The sequence below is a fragment of the Bacillus rossius genome, chromosome 6, assembly GCF_032445375.1.
Source record: "Bacillus rossius redtenbacheri isolate Brsri chromosome 6, Brsri_v3, whole genome shotgun sequence".
Classification (NCBI taxonomy): Eukaryota; Metazoa; Arthropoda; class Insecta; order Phasmatodea; family Bacillidae; genus Bacillus; species Bacillus rossius.
Genome location: NC_086334.1, coordinates 56,421,897 through 56,441,858, shown reverse-complemented (window position 1 = coordinate 56,441,858; position 19,962 = coordinate 56,421,897). Strand labels below are relative to the sequence as shown.

At 38.7% G+C, this 19,962-nt stretch overlaps 1 protein-coding gene and 1 long non-coding RNA gene across 3 annotated transcripts in view; one reads left to right on the top strand and one right to left on the bottom strand.

Annotated features, from left to right (window-relative positions):
* Positions 1-19,962, top strand: part of LOC134533220 (cadherin-87A) — a 328,672-nt gene that overhangs the window by 260,839 nt on the left and 47,871 nt on the right. For both annotated transcript variants that reach the window (XM_063370617.1, XM_063370616.1), the window contains exons 7-14: positions 578-712; positions 3,962-4,154; positions 8,385-8,497; positions 10,821-11,018; positions 11,538-11,693; positions 13,731-13,969; positions 16,951-17,062; positions 17,961-18,116. In XM_063370617.1, coding sequence (XP_063226687.1) covers positions 578-712; positions 3,962-4,154; positions 8,385-8,497; positions 10,821-11,018; positions 11,538-11,693; positions 13,731-13,969; positions 16,951-17,062; positions 17,961-18,116 — 1,302 coding nt within the window. The remainder of the gene's footprint in view (positions 1-577; positions 713-3,961; positions 4,155-8,384; positions 8,498-10,820; positions 11,019-11,537; positions 11,694-13,730; positions 13,970-16,950; positions 17,063-17,960; positions 18,117-19,962) is intronic.
* Positions 15,262-18,058, bottom strand: LOC134533222 (uncharacterized). Its single transcript, XR_010075271.1, has 2 exons — positions 17,056-18,058; positions 15,262-16,051 (listed from the first exon to the last, which is right to left on the bottom strand). It is a non-coding gene; the product is annotated as an uncharacterized LOC134533222 (long non-coding RNA).

The following is a 19,962-nucleotide window of genomic DNA, read 5'->3' as shown; positions in this document are numbered from 1 at the left end:
TCAAGGCCATTGTCTGCATTTTCTTGGCTTCCGGGTGTAGGCCGTGTCAGGTAATTGTCATTGCAGCTGCCATCATCAGGTAGACTAAGTCTGACCGCGTCTACCTGATGATGGCAGCTGCAATGACTGCCGAAACGTCGCAATACAATTACCTGATACGGCCTACGCCCAGAAGCCAAGAAAATGCAATTTTATACTAGTTAAGTCTGAATACGACCGAACAAATTCGTTTGCAGATTCATTACAAAGCGTATAAATTAAAAACATACTACGACTTAAGGTCTAATTAATTTGCTTCCCAGGGCTGGTTTACGCCTTAAAAGCTGGAACTAGACAACTAGTTTAGCTATTGAAAATAATAGACAAAGTATTTCAGGTGGAGCACTGAGTGTCTGGATAATTTCTGCAACCACCTCAAAACTTGTTACGGCCGTAAAAATTTTCTTTTCTTTTAAGTAATTAAATGTAGGTGTGTGGTTTTTAAATAAATAATACTACACAGGTTGAAAATAACCAACAAGTAGCATCTGCAGCTGACTGCTTTGATCGACTCTTGTCTCGTCGTGCGCTGCCCCAGGGCTCCGCGCCGTGCTCGAGGTTCGCCATCGTGACACTCAACGCCACGTCGCGCCGCTACGACGGCGCCGTAGTCCTCCGGGAGCCGCTGGACTACGCCAAGAAGCAGTTCCACCACGTCGTCCTCAACGCCACGGTGAGTGAGTGCATTGCCACGTGCCACCACCTGTAGGTCACGCACCACCTCTGCATCACATCTACAATTGTCTCATTCCACATCTACGTAACAACTATACCATTGTTACATACTACGTCTACGTAACAACTATACCATTGTCAAATACCATCTCTACACCGCAGCTAACATTGTCACATACCATCTTTGCGTCAGGGCCCCCACATGGCCGGTGCTACCGTTGCTATGGCAACGGGGCCTATTGCTCTAGGGGGCCTGCAAATGAAAGACAATAAAACTTAAAACAAAAAAGTAGACAATTTGAAATAAATCATAGAAAACAATTAAACAGTAAGGTCTAAATTTAGTTACCGATGAAATATTACACCAGAGTAATATTATTCGGAATATGCTGTGCGTACAGAACGTGTCTGAATCTACAACTGTGAGTAACAAAACCACCACCAATTGACGTGACACCATGTTGACAGTGCAGAACACTTACATGCACTCATTTATTTGCCATTATTCAAAATCAATTTACGTTGACAATCGAAACACTGACTTAAAACTAGTTTTAATGTGTTTTAAAAATAATTAATTGTGAAAAGGTAAAAAATATATATATCTAAAACAATATACATAAAGGAAAAAAAAACTTTTTTTTATCTCTGTTAGAAAAAAAGGGGTGGGGGGCATCATGACTTATAGCAACGGGGCCCACAGAATGATGTGGGGAGTCTGCTTTGCGTCACCACTACCATTGCCACGTGCCACCTGTAGGTCACACACCACCTCTGCGACACATCTACAATTGTCTCATACCACATCTACGTAACAATAATACCATTATCACACACTACCTCTACGTAACAACTATACCATTGTCACATACCATATCTATGTCACAACTATCCTTGCTGCATAACCATTGTTAAATACCAGTGTCACATATCACCTCTGCTTCACAACTACCATAACACGTGTCACCTCTATGAAAAAAAAATATAGTAATGTTACATCCACCTCTATGTCACAACTACCATTTGCAAATACCACCTCTAAGTCACAACTGCTATTGTCACACATCATTTCAACTTTACAACTACCATTGGTTGCCACACATAGGTATTCTCACATTCTATAAAGTTTAAACTTTCGCCATACGTAAGTTCTAGGCATTTTAGAGCCTTATCGAACAACTGAACGACTAAGAAGAGATGTGCAGATGTTTGGAAAGAAGGCTGATGGAAAAACATACCGCAAAATGGCACTTTCGGTCTCCATCAGTCATGATCTTCTGCCCTATGCCGGCTGCATCTTCTGCTAGACCAGTGATTGACTGAAGCGATGTGACACGAGGGTGTAGCAGGGACGTGACATTGTGGTTAGGAAACAGGAGCACTCCGAGAAAACACTGCATTCACCCTATTCCACATCGATCAGGATCTGAACCTGGATCGTCTTGATGAGCGCCCAGTAGGCTGACACCACCGAATACTCCTCCCCCCTCCCCACCATACATCGTAAGTACAGAATTCCCATCGTCGTTTTTTGTTATGTCATGCATTATCTGGGGCACAAAGACAAGTAATTTTAATTGGTTTGCATCCTGATTTTAAATGCACAACTGTCTTCCACCAACTACGTTTTGCCACAGGATTGATAATTGTATTTTGACGTAATTCTAGTCTTCGCCATTTTTAAATTTTTGTATTATGCACATATTCATATAGTCTCCACAAAAGAAAACTGCATTTCATGCAAAAGTTGGCATACAACCTACGGTACTGCCAGTGAAGAGCAAGGTTGCAGTAAATGCACTAGCTATCCATACTACTCTTTTGTTTTGTTTCAACTAAACTGTAGGGGAAGCCTTCATTTCACAGACGAGAGAGCCATACCCGAAGTTCCCGAGGTTCGTGCTCGCTTTTTTTTCCCTGTTCTATCTCATTGTATAAACCGGTGTGGCATTAAATTTTGCAGTCGATTAGGATAGGTTAGCTACATTATAAATACTTTAAAACATTTTGGATGGTTGGTTATATTAGGTAAGTATAGCTACATTAAAAATACTGTAAAATCATTTTATGGTTGCTTAGCAAATAACTTTTTAATATGTAGCTATCCAGGGCTAGGAAACCGTTTACATGATTTCACAGTATCTTTAATGTAGCTATCCTAACCAAATCAACCGTCCACAATGTTTTAAAGTATTTATAATGTAGCTAACCTAACCTTTTACAATGAACAAAAAAACCGAAGATGCACGATCGGACGTTTGGCTCTCTCGTCTGTGAAAAGAAGGCTTCCCAAACTGTAGTGTGGGTCAAACGTCCTGGGATCTGGGCTCCGTAGTTCGAAGGGAAAGCTTTGTTTGCAACGGACCGGCAGAGTCATACACCACTGCTAGGTGGAGCCCTAAATAACCAAATAGTTCCGACTCTACACCGCCCAGCTACACTAACTGTTCTAAAAACATTAACCATCGTAATGATTTTGGTGCGTGTTTTTACCTATCGTTCGTGTAGCATTACACAATCAGAATATTTTGAATGTGCATAGCACTCAAAGAAAAATGCCGTTCCCAATGAGTTAATTTTTTTTTTCAAATCCACCGACCGATACGTATTTTCTTCCCCTACTGCTTTTTCCGACCCGCTGACCCTTCATCTTCCTTCTCACCGCGCTGGAGCGCTGATAAGTCTTTTGGCCCGCACCATGTTGTGTATCCTCGAGATCATTACGTACGTTCAAGGAAGTGAACGCCAATGTGTACACATTGCACCCCTTCCGTAATATTCTGTGCTGATGTAGTTTATCGAAACACCCTCCTGGTAGAGATGTCTTCCTCGTGCATGTCATGGTGACGATAGGAAACAACAATTGAAAGCTGCATCAACTGTTCCATTGTGTACTATAATTTTGTTTCTTTGAAGACCGGTCAGCATTTTTCTTCTTCTTTTTACCAAAAAAAAAGACGCCATCTTAGTTTCAACAGTTTTTTTTTAGGCCATAACAATTGTCTGTGGTGTTTTCTTCGCTAAAGCATGTTACACGTGTAATTTCGTGGAATATTTTAAGTTAATTGTGACTGACTGCTACAAAAAGTTACCGCAGTGAATTCATTTATGTTATGACTTCACTTCAAAGAGTTCAAACAGACACTATGTTAACGACTGCAGACTATGTGGTGGAAACACAACAATGCGGTTGAAAGCAAGATGGCGTGTGAGCGCTGTGATTGTGACGGTGCTGCCCCCTGTACAGGACGGCACGCACCACGGCAGCACGGTGCTGGCGGTGAAGGTGCGCGACGTGCAGAACTCGCCGCCAGAGTTCCTGGGCTCGCTGTCGGGCGTGGTGCAGGAGGACGACCCCATCGGCACGCTGGTGATGACGGTGCGCGCGCGCGACCGGGACCGCGGCCAGCCGCGCAGGGTCACCTACGAGCTGGTCACCAGTGAGTATCCCTCTCCCCGTGACTCCAGCCCGGAGCATTGCTCTATCATGCTTCCACAGTGCATGGCAACCAATGAGGGGCAGAATTTACATTTATAATAAAAAATAAACCAATAATAGTAAAACACCAGATATTCCAGTACTTGAAACAATATTTAAAGTATTTAGAACATAAACAAACATGGTTACCACCGCAGCCAAGTACTCGGCTTCTATTGGTCGGACATAGCAATGTAAACGGAAGAGCTGAGCATTGCTGAGCTGATCCATACGGATTCGTCTCCGTCTGCGTGCTGTTGTAGCAACTCTGTTCCGTGAGATCTGACTCCGTCTCCGTGTCATTGTAGAACGTGCCTAAAGGAACCCCGAAATTTGCCTTTTATTACAGATATAATATATTATTACATAAATGTAATATAAAAATTGCTCAAGATATAATAAAAAATGTCATCAAAATTAAAGTTCTAGTTTGGCTTAGAAAAAAATTTTTTTAAAAGAGTTAATTTTTCTAATTTTTCGGGGAGGCCCCCAGAATCTCATTTTTTTTTTATGGACGATGTTTCGTATTTCCCCAATCCCCCTCCTCTTTCCCTTCACCCCCTCCCCCCTTCATCTTGTAAGGCCTCTCTCCAAAACCATTGGCCAGTGAGGAAATTCAAGGCAATAACTTCTGAGCGATACAAAATATTTAACGATCAGGAAGAGAGTGGTGTAACTGCATTTCTATTTGGCTCCATGTATATTCCACTTGTACTTCTATGGCGAAACTGTGTGTATTTAGGTGAGGCCTTGTTGTGGTGGATACGTTAATTGCACATTACATATACTATTCTGAAGCCTCTTAACATTACCTATATAAAATTAATTTTCAGGTTTATATAAATTTGAAAACAACACATAACTTAGACATCACCAGTAATTATTTGGTTCGTTTTACTTGCCATCTCTCTTGCTCCCTAGGAGTTGTAAGGGTTAGTAGCAAATGAACCTAGGTCAAAAACAGTTCGTAAGTCGCATATAGGTGAAGAGAACAACTTGACGGTGTTTTTTTTTTACTTGGTACAAAAGCAGACGTTTTGAAAAATACAATTGCATAGAAAGATTCGTTTGAAGTTGAATCTGCTTAGGTAACAGCTAATGTCGTGCCACAAATGATGAGAGCTTAATCAAATTATGTTGTATGTGTTTTAACCTAAGATCGCCAATAAGTATATACTCCTCGTGACCTGTATTAATTAAATACTAAATATATGTTGACAAAAATACTTTATTCATAATATTATGAGAGATAAATGCATAATCATCATTGTAATTTGAATAGTGATACATATGTTATTCATTGTTCTAAAAATCCCAACACACTGAACATTGCGAACAACACAGAAGCAGATGATGCACTCAAACATCCAGCAGACGACTTGCCCTCGCAACTCTTCCTCGAGAGGAGCATTGAGGTCATAACCTGAGTGACAGGGTATCCTGTCCCCTCCAGTAAAACGACCATCCGCCGTAATGTTTCCGGCGCTCCGAGAGTTGAAAGGTCTGAAAGGGGCCTTTGAGTAAAACAAATGTATTGCATTCGCGTGAAAGTCCTTTGAATCTCAAATCCATGTGTAATATTTTAGCTATCAAGTTACCTGCTGAAAACACAGATGGCAGCAGCAGTTTTGTCAGCAGCACCTTAAGTGAGCTGATGTAGAATTACAACCAGTGTGTGGCATTTCACTTTTAACATGCCCGTAAGTTCTTTTATTTTACTTTTCTCAAGGCATCAGGAGGAGGGAGGGGGATTTATAGTGCATTAGAATTTCAGGAACACAGGGAAAAGAAGTGTGGAATCTGAAATCTGTTGCGATAAAGTGAATGAAGCTCATTCTGAGTTTACAAGTAAAAAAATACAGTAAGTTATGGTACTGATGTTGCGTAGTCTACATTTCAGAATACACACTGTGATTTTTGATTAAATGTATATATCAGCGTCAAGCATTAGAACAATTATTAAAATCCTAATTGTAATAAACAAGTATCATCAGAATTATTGATTTAAAGAATTTCATATGAGTAATAAGTAATATGTACAAGTAGTGTGGGAAGGCACATTGTATGGGGAGGACAACCATTGCAGGTATTCATAGTTTAATGAGGCCATATTCATAGTTGTTCTGTCTTATCTCTGGGTATAACATAAATTTATTTTTGATCCACATGGAACCTATTTATATTGAAACTGAGACCACCTGTTGTAAAATGAAATGTTTGGTTTTGGTAACTGTGGCTACATTTCAGGATTGCTTTGGCACTCTCTGTCTCTGTCATTTTCATTTTTGAACACTTACGTTATTTGGTTTATAATGTATATGACTGCTCCAGTCCTTTAGCTTAAATTAAAAGTGATGTAGTTTTAATCTTAACTGTATTATACGATGATGGAAATATCAGTCATGAGGCTGGATTGTGTATCCACAACCATCATCATGGAAAAACGACCATGGTATGATTAGGGCAGACACAGTAAGATGATTCTGTGAGTATTGTGTCCATGGAAGATTTGTGCTGCAGTCACATACTCACCAGTAGTGAGGTTCACTAATGCCACTGTCAGTGGCGGATCCAGGATTTTTGTTTGGGTGGGGCTTGACCCAGCTGAGGCTAGGCTTTATCAAGGCAAACACTACAACAATAGTGGACCCAGATGCTTTTGGAGGGGGCTTGAGCCCCTTAGCCCCCCCTCTGGATCCGCTACTGGCCACTGTAACTGCTGTTAAGAAATGCTGAATCAGGACGGGGCTGGTCCAGTGGTAAGAGAGTTTGGCGGACAGTTGCCTTGTGGACGTGCCTTGTGCGTGGGGGTGGCTCCAAGGCGGTGCGACCACCCTGGGCCCTGCGCCCATCAGGGATTCATGCTGGCCATTTTCCTTCTCATGGTCCTTTTGATTTGTTTTTATGTGAAAAATAAAGCATTAATGGGAACAGGAATATCTTCATTTTTATTTGCATCTAATCTTAAATCAATACCTTTAAATTTCAATTGACATTTCACTATTTCATATAATAAAAACCTTCAAACATTTTACTGTCTCTTATAATGACGCGATTTTACAGGAATCTGAACGTTAGCATTAATAAAACTTATCAGAGTACAATATTTCTAGAAAGAACATTAAATTTTTCTTAAGATAATACATAGTTTGAAGAGTTTATTTTTTAAAATTTTTCTACCATTTTATTAGGGGGCTATTCTACACCCCCTAGGCCCCCGGTTAGGCCCCTTGCCACAGTAGTAGGTCCCTGGAAGATCAAATGGCCCAGGGCGTCTCAAAGTTTGGGGCCGTCACTGTTTACACATCGCATCATCACTTGCCCTGAAAGTGTGAGGAACTCTGTGTTTTTTCACACCTTCCAAATTGCTTTTGTATCATCAGGCAGCAGCATTAAATGACCAAAGTTTTTAAAGAGGGGTATTGGATCGATAGGTAAACATGATCTGAAAAGGGGTGGGGTTTTTTTTCCTTCATGGCAAACATAATTAAATGTTTTCTGCAACCCCACCAACTTGTCCCATGTATCCTGTGCGTGTTCATTATATGCTATGAGCGTGGAACCCTAACATTGAAAAGACCACACAAAAAATTTGATAATCAAAAGTTTTAAATAATGAACCTTGAAAAAATATCACCCAATATTTTTTTTAAATGTCCTCAGTTTAAAAAATATTTAATTGTGTCGAGAAGTTAACTAACTTAAAACCATTGCCGCTCGTGGTATTGTGGTGAAGGGACAACGTGATAACCAGCCCGTATGGGAGCTACTGGGCCAACTGGTCGGATGAGTTGTATATACTCAGGGCCGCAACTAGGGGGGGGGCAAGCGGGGCATACGCCCCGGGCGCAAAGCTGTGGGGGCGCCGAAATTGCTTGCATTGTAATTCCTACTACAACTGGTAACTGGTAAAACGTTTTTGCATGGAAGTTACAGTAGCACAGAAACTGTTACATGTATATGTATGGAAAATGCTTAAATAGCACCATTTTTCCGTGGGAGGGCCCCCGGACCCCCCGCTTTATTGGTGTGGTATGTGCAAAAAAAGAGGGGGGGGGGGGGCGCATAAATCCATTCATGCCCCGGGTGCCAGAGACTCTAGTTGCGGCCCTGTATATACTATATAACATGTGTATTTACTACTACCTTGCCACTTGTCTGTATCAATGATAGTGAATGCTGCCCCATTCAGACCCCTTGGACTACTTCCTGCTGGACCCGAGGACGGGCGAACTGCGAACAGCCAAGCCCCTGGACAAGGAAGCCCTAGCAGATACAACTGGAGTCATCAATCTTACTGTCAGGGTGCGTATATCAGCAGTATTTGTTGCTCTACATGTAGGCTTACTTCGTAAACACAGTTGGTATTATTTAGTGCAGAATATGTGCGATTCAAATCTCACTGTTTGGTTTTTATTGGTGCTAGTCAAACTCTATAATTCATATACTGTAGCTTCCTTAAAATAATGTTATGGTTTTTAGCAAACTAATAGTGGGGGGTCACATTATAACAGTAAACTTGAATCTTGCCATTGGGAATGGCTTAGTTGAAAAACTGCAAGCTCTGTCTCTTAAATGTGTCACTTATGCCACTTTAAACTGCTGTTAATTACTGTCTTCTAAACCTTCACTTAGTTAAAAAAAAAAATACATGCTTTGACTGTAAACTGCATCACTTATGCCACTTTAGTCCGGGGCTTCCTGAACGTTTGCACAGACTGACAGATGAGAGATGCAGGTTTAAAGAGAGGTGCAAATGGAGTTTTGTCACTGGGTTCTTTCTGGTTTTCTTCACTGGGGCTGCTGGGGAAAGCCCCCTCACCTCCTCTTCCAACTTCCCAGGTGACCACCGTATATGACCAGATTCTTTGTTTTCTGAACAACTGCCTTTGAACTAGGTATAGTCATAAAAAACAATATTATTTGTAACTGTGTTTCATGTTTCGAAAGAGGCTGTGTGAATCACTCTCTAGACCCTTCTCTGAAAGGGTCTAATAAATATGGAATATATTTAGTAATTTAAATAATTTTCAAGTATCATGTACTTTAATTGTTATTTCCAATCCGTAAAGTCTTTTTCATAAACTCATAATCCAAAAGTTAGGGGTAGCATTATTTTCAGAGTCACATTATTTTCGGGTAAATTCGGTATATGCTTGTCAAAACTTAAAAACTGACATGTTATGTGCCCAGAACTGCTGCGACGAAGCTTAACCTCACAAAATTATAGCCTTGTCTTGTAGGTACATTATATCAGTCAATTTGGGGAAACATAAAATTTTCACTAGCTGGTTGTTGTGTAAATGAGATTTGTAACAACTATTCAACCATGAGTTTGAAAAGCATGTGTTATTTGTCTCTATAAAACCAAACTATAAAACTAGTAACTTAAGGTAAATAGAGTGAATAAAATAAAATTTCAAGATATTTCATGTTAAAAGTTATACTACTTGAGGGTAGTTAGGCCATGCCATATTAAATTTTCCAATTTTTGGCTATATTTTTTGGTCTGAACGGCATAAATAATATCTTCCCAAGCTTCATAGTTCATACCCTATTAGAGCCTGATATTTATATACAGGTAGTGGTCACTACTAGCACTGCGAGCCAGCAAACACAAATCAGACACCTTGCTGGGGGCACCATCTACGAATCGCGGTACAATCATGATCAAAATTTAAAATAACTCTCAAATCAGCATTTGAACTCTGACCTGGTCTCACGCCATAGGAGTGTTCTGAAAACCAGACCTTTAAAATTCACAAACAAAAGTTGACGAAGTGGGAAAATTAGAATAGCAATGTAAAAGTTGATTACCTTACTTTTTAATAGCATCACCAAAAATTACAAAACCTTTTTGTACAGGTAAATGTTAATGCTAAAACATGGTTAGAAAAATATGTTAAAATACAAAGTGGCATAACTGTGTGCACGCGTACATAAAATTCTAAAATAATACATGAAAGGCGAACAGGTTAAAAGATAAAAAATATTAAATACAATATTTCAGCTACATGAACACATCATACAAAGATGTATCTAAATACGAATAAAGTTCTATAGCCCGGGCTTTCAGTTTTTTGCAAAGTTCATGTAAGCTTTCCAAAAAATTACGCAGCTCAAACATGATATCTCTATCACGTATTAAAATTGAAATGTCTTAGTGCAGTATGTGAAGAACTTTCCAGTCTACAAAAGGGTATCCACACAAACATCTCCATAAAATTAAGGAAGCTACCAGTAACTGTTATAAGGTTACAGTCTGCAACCACTTAGAGAAAACTTATCATTACAAGGGCGTAACTTAAACTGCATTAATTTTTAAACTAGTTCACAAAATTTTCCCATCAGTAAATAGCTAGGTCCTCTGCCTTGCCGAGATATTGAGTTTGATACAAGAGTTTTGTTGCATGTTGAAGCTTATAATATGACCAATATAATCCCCAATTAATAGATTAATGATTTTGTTCTTGATCTAAATTATTCACACGATGGTCTCTTTCTTGGAGTAAGCTTACTTTTCACGGCTGAAATTTGCTGCTATTACATTAACATCTCGCGGAATTTAACGGCAACATGTCACAGCGGAGTTGTGGGCGCAGATCAAGCATGAGCGTCTGTTGTAAAGGCTCGCGAGATAGTGGACGGCGTGCCAGGCAACGACCCGCTGACGGCCACCACCGCGGATGCCACGGTCACCATCAAAGACGTGAACGACGAGCCCCCGACGTTCAACGAGCGCGAGTACAGCACGGTCATCCCCGAGAACATCGCGGTCGGCACCACGCTGCCCCACCTGGACATGACGGTGCACGACCCTGACGTGGTGAGTAGTGGCGTGTGAGCGGACAACCCCTCCCGCCTGCCTCGAGCTGGGGGCGGAGGGGAGTAGTTGGTACACGCTGCCCGTAGCTTCATGTAGTTCAAACCTGACATAACTTGTTAAGTTGGGAGAAAATTATTAAACATTTAATGATTTGGTATCTTATTGAAACTGCAACATTAAGAAAAGGCTGGCAACTGAAATTATTATGATTTTGAAAGGGAAAAAAAATAAGCACGATTTTAATTTTCATACTTTTCAAGAACAGAATGTAGCGTGCACAACATAAATAAAGAAATTGTCAGTTATTATATAAGGAATATTCAGTGATCATCATCGTACCTAATGACTTGATGTAAACTTTTGGACATATGCCATTGCTACGCATAGCAATGGCGTATGTCCAAAAGTTTACATTAAGTCATGCACTCCCATTGCACAAATCTTTCAAAGATAATATTGTACCTAATGTTAATATTAAAAATCTATCACGTTCTCTGCAGCTTTTTAAATGTTGTCCAGGGCTCAAACTCGGCTTTCTCGTTGCGACTTAACGACGTGTCAGGTGCGTTTGCTGTGGAGCCTGCCACAGCTGTGGGTTCCACGTCCATCAATATCCGTGTGGCTAATGGCTCCTTGGACTACGAGAACCCAAACCAGAGGAAGTTCATTGTCTTGGTAAGTCGACATGTTTATCATACCGTTATCATTTCTTTTCTTCATTCAGGCAGTCCGCATTTAGAAATAACACTTTATTCTCATTCATTTTAAAAGCCTCTATAATATTCATTTTAAAAGTGTCTAAGGAATAAATTTTCATACCAATATCAATGTCGAAACAAACAGCTATGTAGGAAAATATTTGGTCATTAATTTTGAAAATAAAATAACCATAGTTTAAAAAATTTGTTATTCTATACATGCCATAAAAATACTTGATAGAATTTTAAAACCCTCTATTTTTTTAACATAACTATTGTTAAAAGTCTTGTGTGCAAAAACTTATAAATGTTTTTGCTAAATATTAATTTAGAAGATCATTTTTCATGTTGTTTTGAAGTTGATATTCAAATAAGCAGGTGTAATCATTGATTGCATGCCGCTCTAAGCTGTGCAGTTTTACTAGTACTCTTTCTCCGGAATTTTCCACACTATTGCTCATTCATTATGTCCAATAATAATATCACTACGGCTAACAATGCCACCCATGCGTGCACCCATAATATTGCTATTAATAGGTGTCAAACGATTGATTTATTATATATTAAAATGGATTCCACACTGCCTCCATGTTATGTACGGGTCTCGCCATTACGGACACCCCACACACCAGTACTTCACTAAGCTTCAATACAACACTATAGTAGATGGACAGTTGCATACAGTCACACATCTATACTAAAGTCGGTGCACTAGTCAACAATTTTAATTACTGAAGTTTTACGTAAGCTGGATGTATGTGTTTCTAATTTTAAATATTAATATTTTGGTCAAATTTATGTTCATTAAAATGCTAAACAATTTATAGATTCTATAGCTTAGTTTTACTTTAATATATATTTAGTAACATCCAAAACTGTATTTTTAATGGTCTAAAACACATTTTTATGTTATTTTAAGTTACATTTTAACTTATCAAACAAAATGTGGTACAGTTAAATAATTGTATCTTGGAATCTCCTTACAATCATAACTTATAACAAACTATTTGCTAAGTCCCAGTCAAACTGTGATTTTTCACCTCTATATAGCAAAAAATAATAATTCACAGCATAAACATAACAGTGCAAAAGAATGCTATACAGTAAATATTGAAAGTTTCTTACAAAGCAGTGGCAACATGAAATTGAATACTGCATGCCATTACAACTACTTCATAGAGAATTTTAAATGATGCATGTGTGTATGAATGTTATATTTTCAAGTTACTTTAAGTGAGTCTTACTTCCAGAGGTAAAGACTATAAACTACATATTTTATGATGGCTCACACAATTGTATGTATTCCGTAAGGGAGTTTAGTGCTACATTTCTAATATGAATGTAAAAATTGCAACAGTTACTTAATTTCAGAAACCAATTGCTATAACAAATTTATTTCAATTTCAATGACAAATATACTTATCTACATGTTGGGTCTGAAATTCAAGGAAAATGTGGTATTGTAAACTGACGAGCCTTGTTATGACCCACCTCTTTGTATGGAACATATTTACAGCAAACAAACAAACTATGGTCCCATCAGTTTTGTTGCATGGAGGTTTCACTGTATTGCTTCAAATCGAACATGCTAAGGGGCTCGCCCAGTCAGAGGTGTGTTTGTGTTAGTGAGGCGGGACGATAAGTACGAGGCTTGCTGGTGCTCCATACGCGGCATCGCCTCTAAGTGCGAAGCCATGGTCTCCTCGTCGTGCACAGGACAACTATGGAATCTGAGCATTAGCCATAACTCTGGCGGAGAAATGAAGCTGAAGGTGTACTGCAAGTCCCTTGAGTGGTTTCAAGAATCTGTACCTGAATTTTTCATATCTGAAAAGTATTCTGATAACACATGAGTTAGTCATCTTCGCTCTTCTAAAAATACAGTTTAAAAATGAGTTATGGACTTGAAATCACCCATCAGCCCTCAGCGCCTTCTTTTTTGCACACCACTTGGACGTCTCGAACAGTTTGGAAAGTGCTCGGTGTCTCCCCTGACGTCCCCGGCTCGGCCCAGGTGATAGCGGAGGAGCTGCACACCGACCCGAAGCTGTCGTCGACGGCGACGGTGACGGTGAGCGTCGCCGACACCAACGACAACGCGCCGGTGTTCGAGCGCGAGGGCTACGCGGCGCGCGTGTCCGAGGGCGCCCCCGGCGGGACGGTGGTGGCCTCGGGCTCCGCCTCCGACCGCGACAGCGGCAGGTTCGGCGCGGAGGGCCTCGTGTACGCGCTGTACGGCGTCGGCTCCGAGAGGTGAGCACGGCCCAGTTCGTCCAGGCGTTCTTGCACTCTCTTCCGAGCCAGGGCCGTCGCAGGGCTTTGTGGAGATAGCAAATCAAGTACAACGATTTTACCTTTTCAGTTATGAGCAAGTTTTCTTTGTAATTGACTTTTAAAAGACAGTTCACTGAAAAACTGAAATCTCAGGGAATAGTAGACACTTAAACTCCAACATTTAGTAAGTTTTCTTTGTAATTGACTTTTAAAAGTCAGTTCACTTGTCACACTAAAATCTCAGGGAATAGTAGACACTTAAACTCCAACATTTAGTAAGTTTTCTTTGTAATTGAATTTTAAAAGACAGTTCACTGTCACACTGAAATCTCAGGGAATAGTAGACACTTAAACTCCAACATTTAGTAAGTTTTCTTTGTAATTGAATTTTAAAAGACAGTTCACTTGTCACACTAAAATCTCAGGGAATAGTAGACACTTAAACTCCAACATTTAGTAAGTTTTCTTTGTAATTGAATTTTAAAAGACAGTTCACTTGTCACACTAAAATCTCAGGGAATAGTAGACACTTAAACTCCAACATTTAGTAAGTTTTCTTTGTAATTGAATTTTAAAAGACAGTTCACTTGTCACACTAAAATCTCAGGGAATAGTAGACACTTAAACTCCAACATTTAGTAAGTTTTCTTTGTAATTGAATTTTAAAAGACAGTTCACTTGTCACACTAAAATCTCAGGGAATAGTAGACACTTAAACTCCAACATTTAGTAAGTTTTCTTTGTAATTGAATTTTAAAAGACAGTTCACTTGTCACACTAAAATCTCAGGGAATAGTAGACACTTAAACTCCAACATTTAGTAAGTTTTCTTTGTAATTGAATTTTAAAAGACAGTTCACTTGTCACACTAAAATCTCAGGGAATAGTAGACACTTAAACTCCAACATTTAGTAAGTTTTCTTTGTAATTGAATTTTAAAAGACAGTTCACTTGTCACACTAAAATCTCAGGGAATAGTAGACACTTAAACTCCAACATTTAGTAAGTTTTCTTTGTAATTGAATTTTAAAAGACAGTTCACTTGTCACACTAAAATCTCAGGGAATAGTAGACACTTAAACTCCAACATTTAGTAAGTTTTCTTTGTAATTGAATTTTAAAAGACAGTTCACTTGTCACACTAAAATCTCAGGGAATAGTAGACACTTAAACTCCAACATTTAGTAAGTTTTCTTTGTAATTGAATTTTAAAAGACAGTTCACTTGTCACACTAAAATCTCAGGGAATAGTAGACACTTAAACTCCAACATTTAGTAAGTTTTCTTTGTAATTGAATTTTAAAAGACAGTTCACTTGTCACACTAAAATCTCAGGGAATAGTAGACACTTAAACTCCAACATTTAGTAAGTTTTCTTTGTAATTGAATTTTAAAAGACAGTTCACTTGTCACACTAAAATCTCAGGGAATAGTAGACACTTAAACTCCAACATTTAGTAAGTTTTCTTTGTAATTGAATTTTAAAAGACAGTTCACTTGTCACACTAAAATCTCAGGGAATAGTAGACACTTAAACTCCAACATTTAGTAAGTTTTCTTTGTAATTGAATTTTAAAAGACAGTTCACTTGTCACACTAAACTCTCAGGGAATAGTAGACACTTAAACTCCAACATTTACACATAGAAATTTTGCTTGAAAGAAAACTGAACGTTTTGTATTTTTGTGTGCGATTAATTGTTTTTGATCCTTTTTTTCTTAAGTCAATGATTTCTTTAAAGAACTCATAAAAAAAAAAAAATATTGATATCATTAAATACATGAAACTTGGAAACGCACTTCCTGCCGCTTCTGTGTATTAGGCATTTCGGGCTATAATAATAGGTAGAAAATACATTATTGTAGCCCACTAAGGATTACAATTATCGTTCCAAAATAATCTCTCTGTAATCTTATGCAGCTAAGTTGATGTAATTTTCTTATTGTCTTTGCTTGTGTTTTCTCATCTTCTTTTAAATCCTGGAAGGGACGGGTCCGGTCCCACCAGACCTTCCCCCTGGCTACGTCCCCGTTTTCATTGACATTTCTGTCATCAGCTTGACTGAAAAAAATTAATCGTGGCTTTACTTATATCTTTTGCAACTGACAACATATTAGCACAAGTATTTTTGTATTTTGATGCCTTCATTACCATAAGAAAACAGCAGAAATTCAAAAGTAATTATACTAGCTGGAACGTACTGTACGTGACTAATATTTAAGAGATAATGAACAGGTACACACTCCCGGGCCTGTACATTTAGAAATAATAACACAATAATAATCCTATATGTTTAAAAAAAAAAAAAAAAAAAAAAACATGCTTTTAACATTGAAATAACTAAAAACTAATAACTAAAATTTAAAAGTAAGTTTTATGTCCAACAGCCAAATGATGCTCCACAACTCTGTATAACTAAAAGTGTGGGGTGCTCTCTTCTTTCATTTTCATAATGACTATATCCTAAAATTAGTGATAGAAAATTTAAGACAAATGATATCCAGCGCACCATTATTAATTTTAAGTTCATTATTGTTAAGTTCATAATAGTCATTTTTGTAAAGACTATGTCATAAAATTTTTGAAATGACTGTATCCTAAGATTTTCGTATTGACTATATCCTTAATTTAGGGATAGAGAATCTATTACAAATCATATTCTAACAAAAATTTTAAGACAAATGATATCAAGCACCCCACATTTTATTTATTGTTTCCATTGGCTTGCAATATTTTAGTTGGATGAAACACTGTATAACATTTTTTTTTTTCTTAAATTGACATAACTAGATCGCCATATTTAATTATTTGTAGAATTTTACTTTATATAACTTATTCATTTGTATAATGCACGTATATATGCTTGTGTGGTTTTTAACATGTTTCCACTGTATTTAATTACATTTTGTAGTTCACTTTGAGAAGAAATTTGTGTTAATTGGTTTTCTTTCCTGCGGCAGCTTCTCAGTGAACAACAAGACTGGTGTGGTGTCCGTCGCACCGTGTGCTACCCCGGGAGTAGCGCCTTGCCTCGACTACGAGAAGAAGAGTATGTACTTTCTCACCTTGAAGGTAAGCCACGTCAGCAGGCGTTTGGTGGAATTGCAGTGAACATCAACTACGGAGTGCGTCACTCCTAGTGTGCAGAGTAAATGGTGGCTGCTGTTGCCAGGTAGTTGCTACCCGGCTCGTTAACATTAAGAATCTTGTTTTGTATTCCATCGTTTATTATAATACAGTTTGTTTTTCCAAGACCAACAGATAGTGTCTATTGACATTATTACAGTTGTCATTCTCAATGGAAAAAAAAATAATAATTCAATGCTAAGTACCAATTATTATTTCACAGGAGAAACTATTTGTAGCAGTCTGTCACTATTTATGACAAGGCATCTCATTAAATTATGTTCTTTACTCAAACTGAGCCAAAGTTTGTAATATTAAATGATATAGATATTTGTGTACAAAAAGTTTGAAACCCCAAGATGACATCTTTAGGGTACATATCCTTAGAAGTAAAATTTGAATATTATCAGATGAATTTCTTAATGGATTACAAGAAAATTTGTTTCCAAAATTATCATTCCAAATTTTCCTTTGTGAAATACAATGTTTCAGATATACCGTATTTAACTGATTATAATCCTATGAAACTAAAAGTGAGGATTCCATTATAATCGGCTTCTGGGGAAAGCACCCCCTCCCCACTCTTTCCCACCCAGACGACCACCATGTATCACCACATTCTTTGCTTTATGAACAGCCAATGCTTTTGAACTACAGTCATCAAACACAAATACCTACTGCATCTTCAAAAGGAACTGTTTTATTTTTTTAGCCTGGTACTAAATTTCTTGTGACGGTTAGCCTTTACAAAGTAATTGTATCCACTAGTAAATGTTTAAAATAATAACAAAAATTTAAATTGTACAGTTACGAAAAATAAATTTTAACATTTGTTTGTTGACAGGCGACAGACAACGATGGTAAAGGCCACTCTGCTGTTGTGACGCTGGTGATATCACTGCTCGATGCAAACGACAACAGCCCTGTTTTTCCCAACCACAACTATCGAGCAGCGATTGATGAGGGCGCAAACAAATTTGAACCAGCTCTGATAATTAGTGTAAGGGAAACACAAAATGTATAGCTTATTTACATTATGTATCCTTGTTTGTTTTTTTTATTGTGCCTAATTTAAGTGTGTTTTCATTTTATTGTCTTCTTTGTTGCTTCATTTTTGCCTTCATTTTGTTACTTGTGTAAGATGTTATGTTGGCAACATGTTAACCAACATCCGGGCGGCCATGTTGTGTGGCAGGAACAATGAAAACGTGTAAGCTTGTACAGACGTGCAATTAAAGACTCAAGATGATAAAACTGCAGTGAACTTCTTATTTATAACATGGTATCAGGCGCGGGGTTATTTGTGTTCGTGTTGCGAATGTAGAAAGTTCGTTCGGCTCGCCATCAAGACCAAAATGGACAAGTTTGCGAAACCACCTGATCACCTTTGTGTCGAGGGTAACCTAGACAAAAACTGGACCTTTTGGAAGCAAAAATTCAACCTGTATCTGCAAGTTTTAAAGATAAAAGATGATGCCGAGATCCCACGAGTTGCACTCTTACTTAATGCTATCGGAGATAAAGGGATTGAGATTTACAACTCATTCAACCTCGTTGAAACCGAACGGGAGAAGTTTGAAACAGTGATTGCACGATTTGATAAGTACTGTTCGCCACGGAAGAATTTGCTGTATCATCGGTTCCAGTTCTTGACTTCGAGGAGGCCAGAAGGTATGGCAATAGAACAGTTTGTTACTGATCTTAAAAATCTTTCACGCGTGTGTGAGTTCGGCCAGCAAGAAAGTTTTTTGTGCCGGGACATATTAGTGGCGGGAATTAACGACTCTGTTATGCAAGAGAAGCTGCTGCAAGGTGGAGACGACTTGACTCTTGACAAAGCTGTAGATGTGTGCTGGTCTGTTGAAGCAAGTCGTATTCAGCTCAAAGCCATGCAAGGCACCACAGGGAATCCAAATGCAAGTTCATCTAAGGATGTATTGTCAATTCAGTCACCCCAAAGTCTGGGAAAATCAGGTTATGTTAGGCAACAGCCCAGTCGTAATTGTGGTTATTGTGGATACAATCATGGACGTGAGAAGCAGTGCCCGGCTTTTAATAAAACGTGTGCTAAATGTCACCAGAAAAATCATTTTGCAGCAGTGTGTAAGAATCCATCGGCCCGTCAACAATCTACAGATCATAGTACACACAATAGGCAGCCTAACCTACGTCAAGCCAATGCTGTCTCTGTGGATGTAGAATCACTGTCACATCAAGATGAAACAGTCTATAATCCTAATCAGTACCTATATATATCTGAAGTTGGTGTACCCACTCCTCGTGATAATCAGTCATGGTGGGAACCAATCACGGTTGTCTCCACAGTTGTACAATTCAAGCTTGACACGGCTGCGCAAGTCAACACATTGCCGCTTGTTCTGCTCGATAAACTCGGTGTAGGTGATAATCACATTCAGAAGAACGGCCCAGTTTTGCGAGCATATGGGGAGTTTGAAATACCTCACTTAGGGTCTATCACACTGCCATGTGTTGTGCGCAGTAATCTACATTACCTACAGTTTGAAGTTGTGGACGTTCCTAAAGCTGTTCCTCTTCTGGGTTTGGAAGCTTGCCAGAAACTGCACCTGGTCCAGCGTGTCAGTGCTATCAATCAACATTTTGGATCATCTAAGGAGGACTTACTACATGAGTTCCAAGATGTATTTACAGGATTAGGAAAGTTTCCTGGTAAGCCACTTACTATTCATGTTGATCCTAATGCATCTCCTGTTGCTAACCCTTGTCGGAGAGTTCCACGTAGTTTATTTGATAGACTGAAGATAGCTTTGACAGAACTTGAGAAGGCGGGTGTCATCACCAAAGTAACCAGTCCGACGGCATGGGTA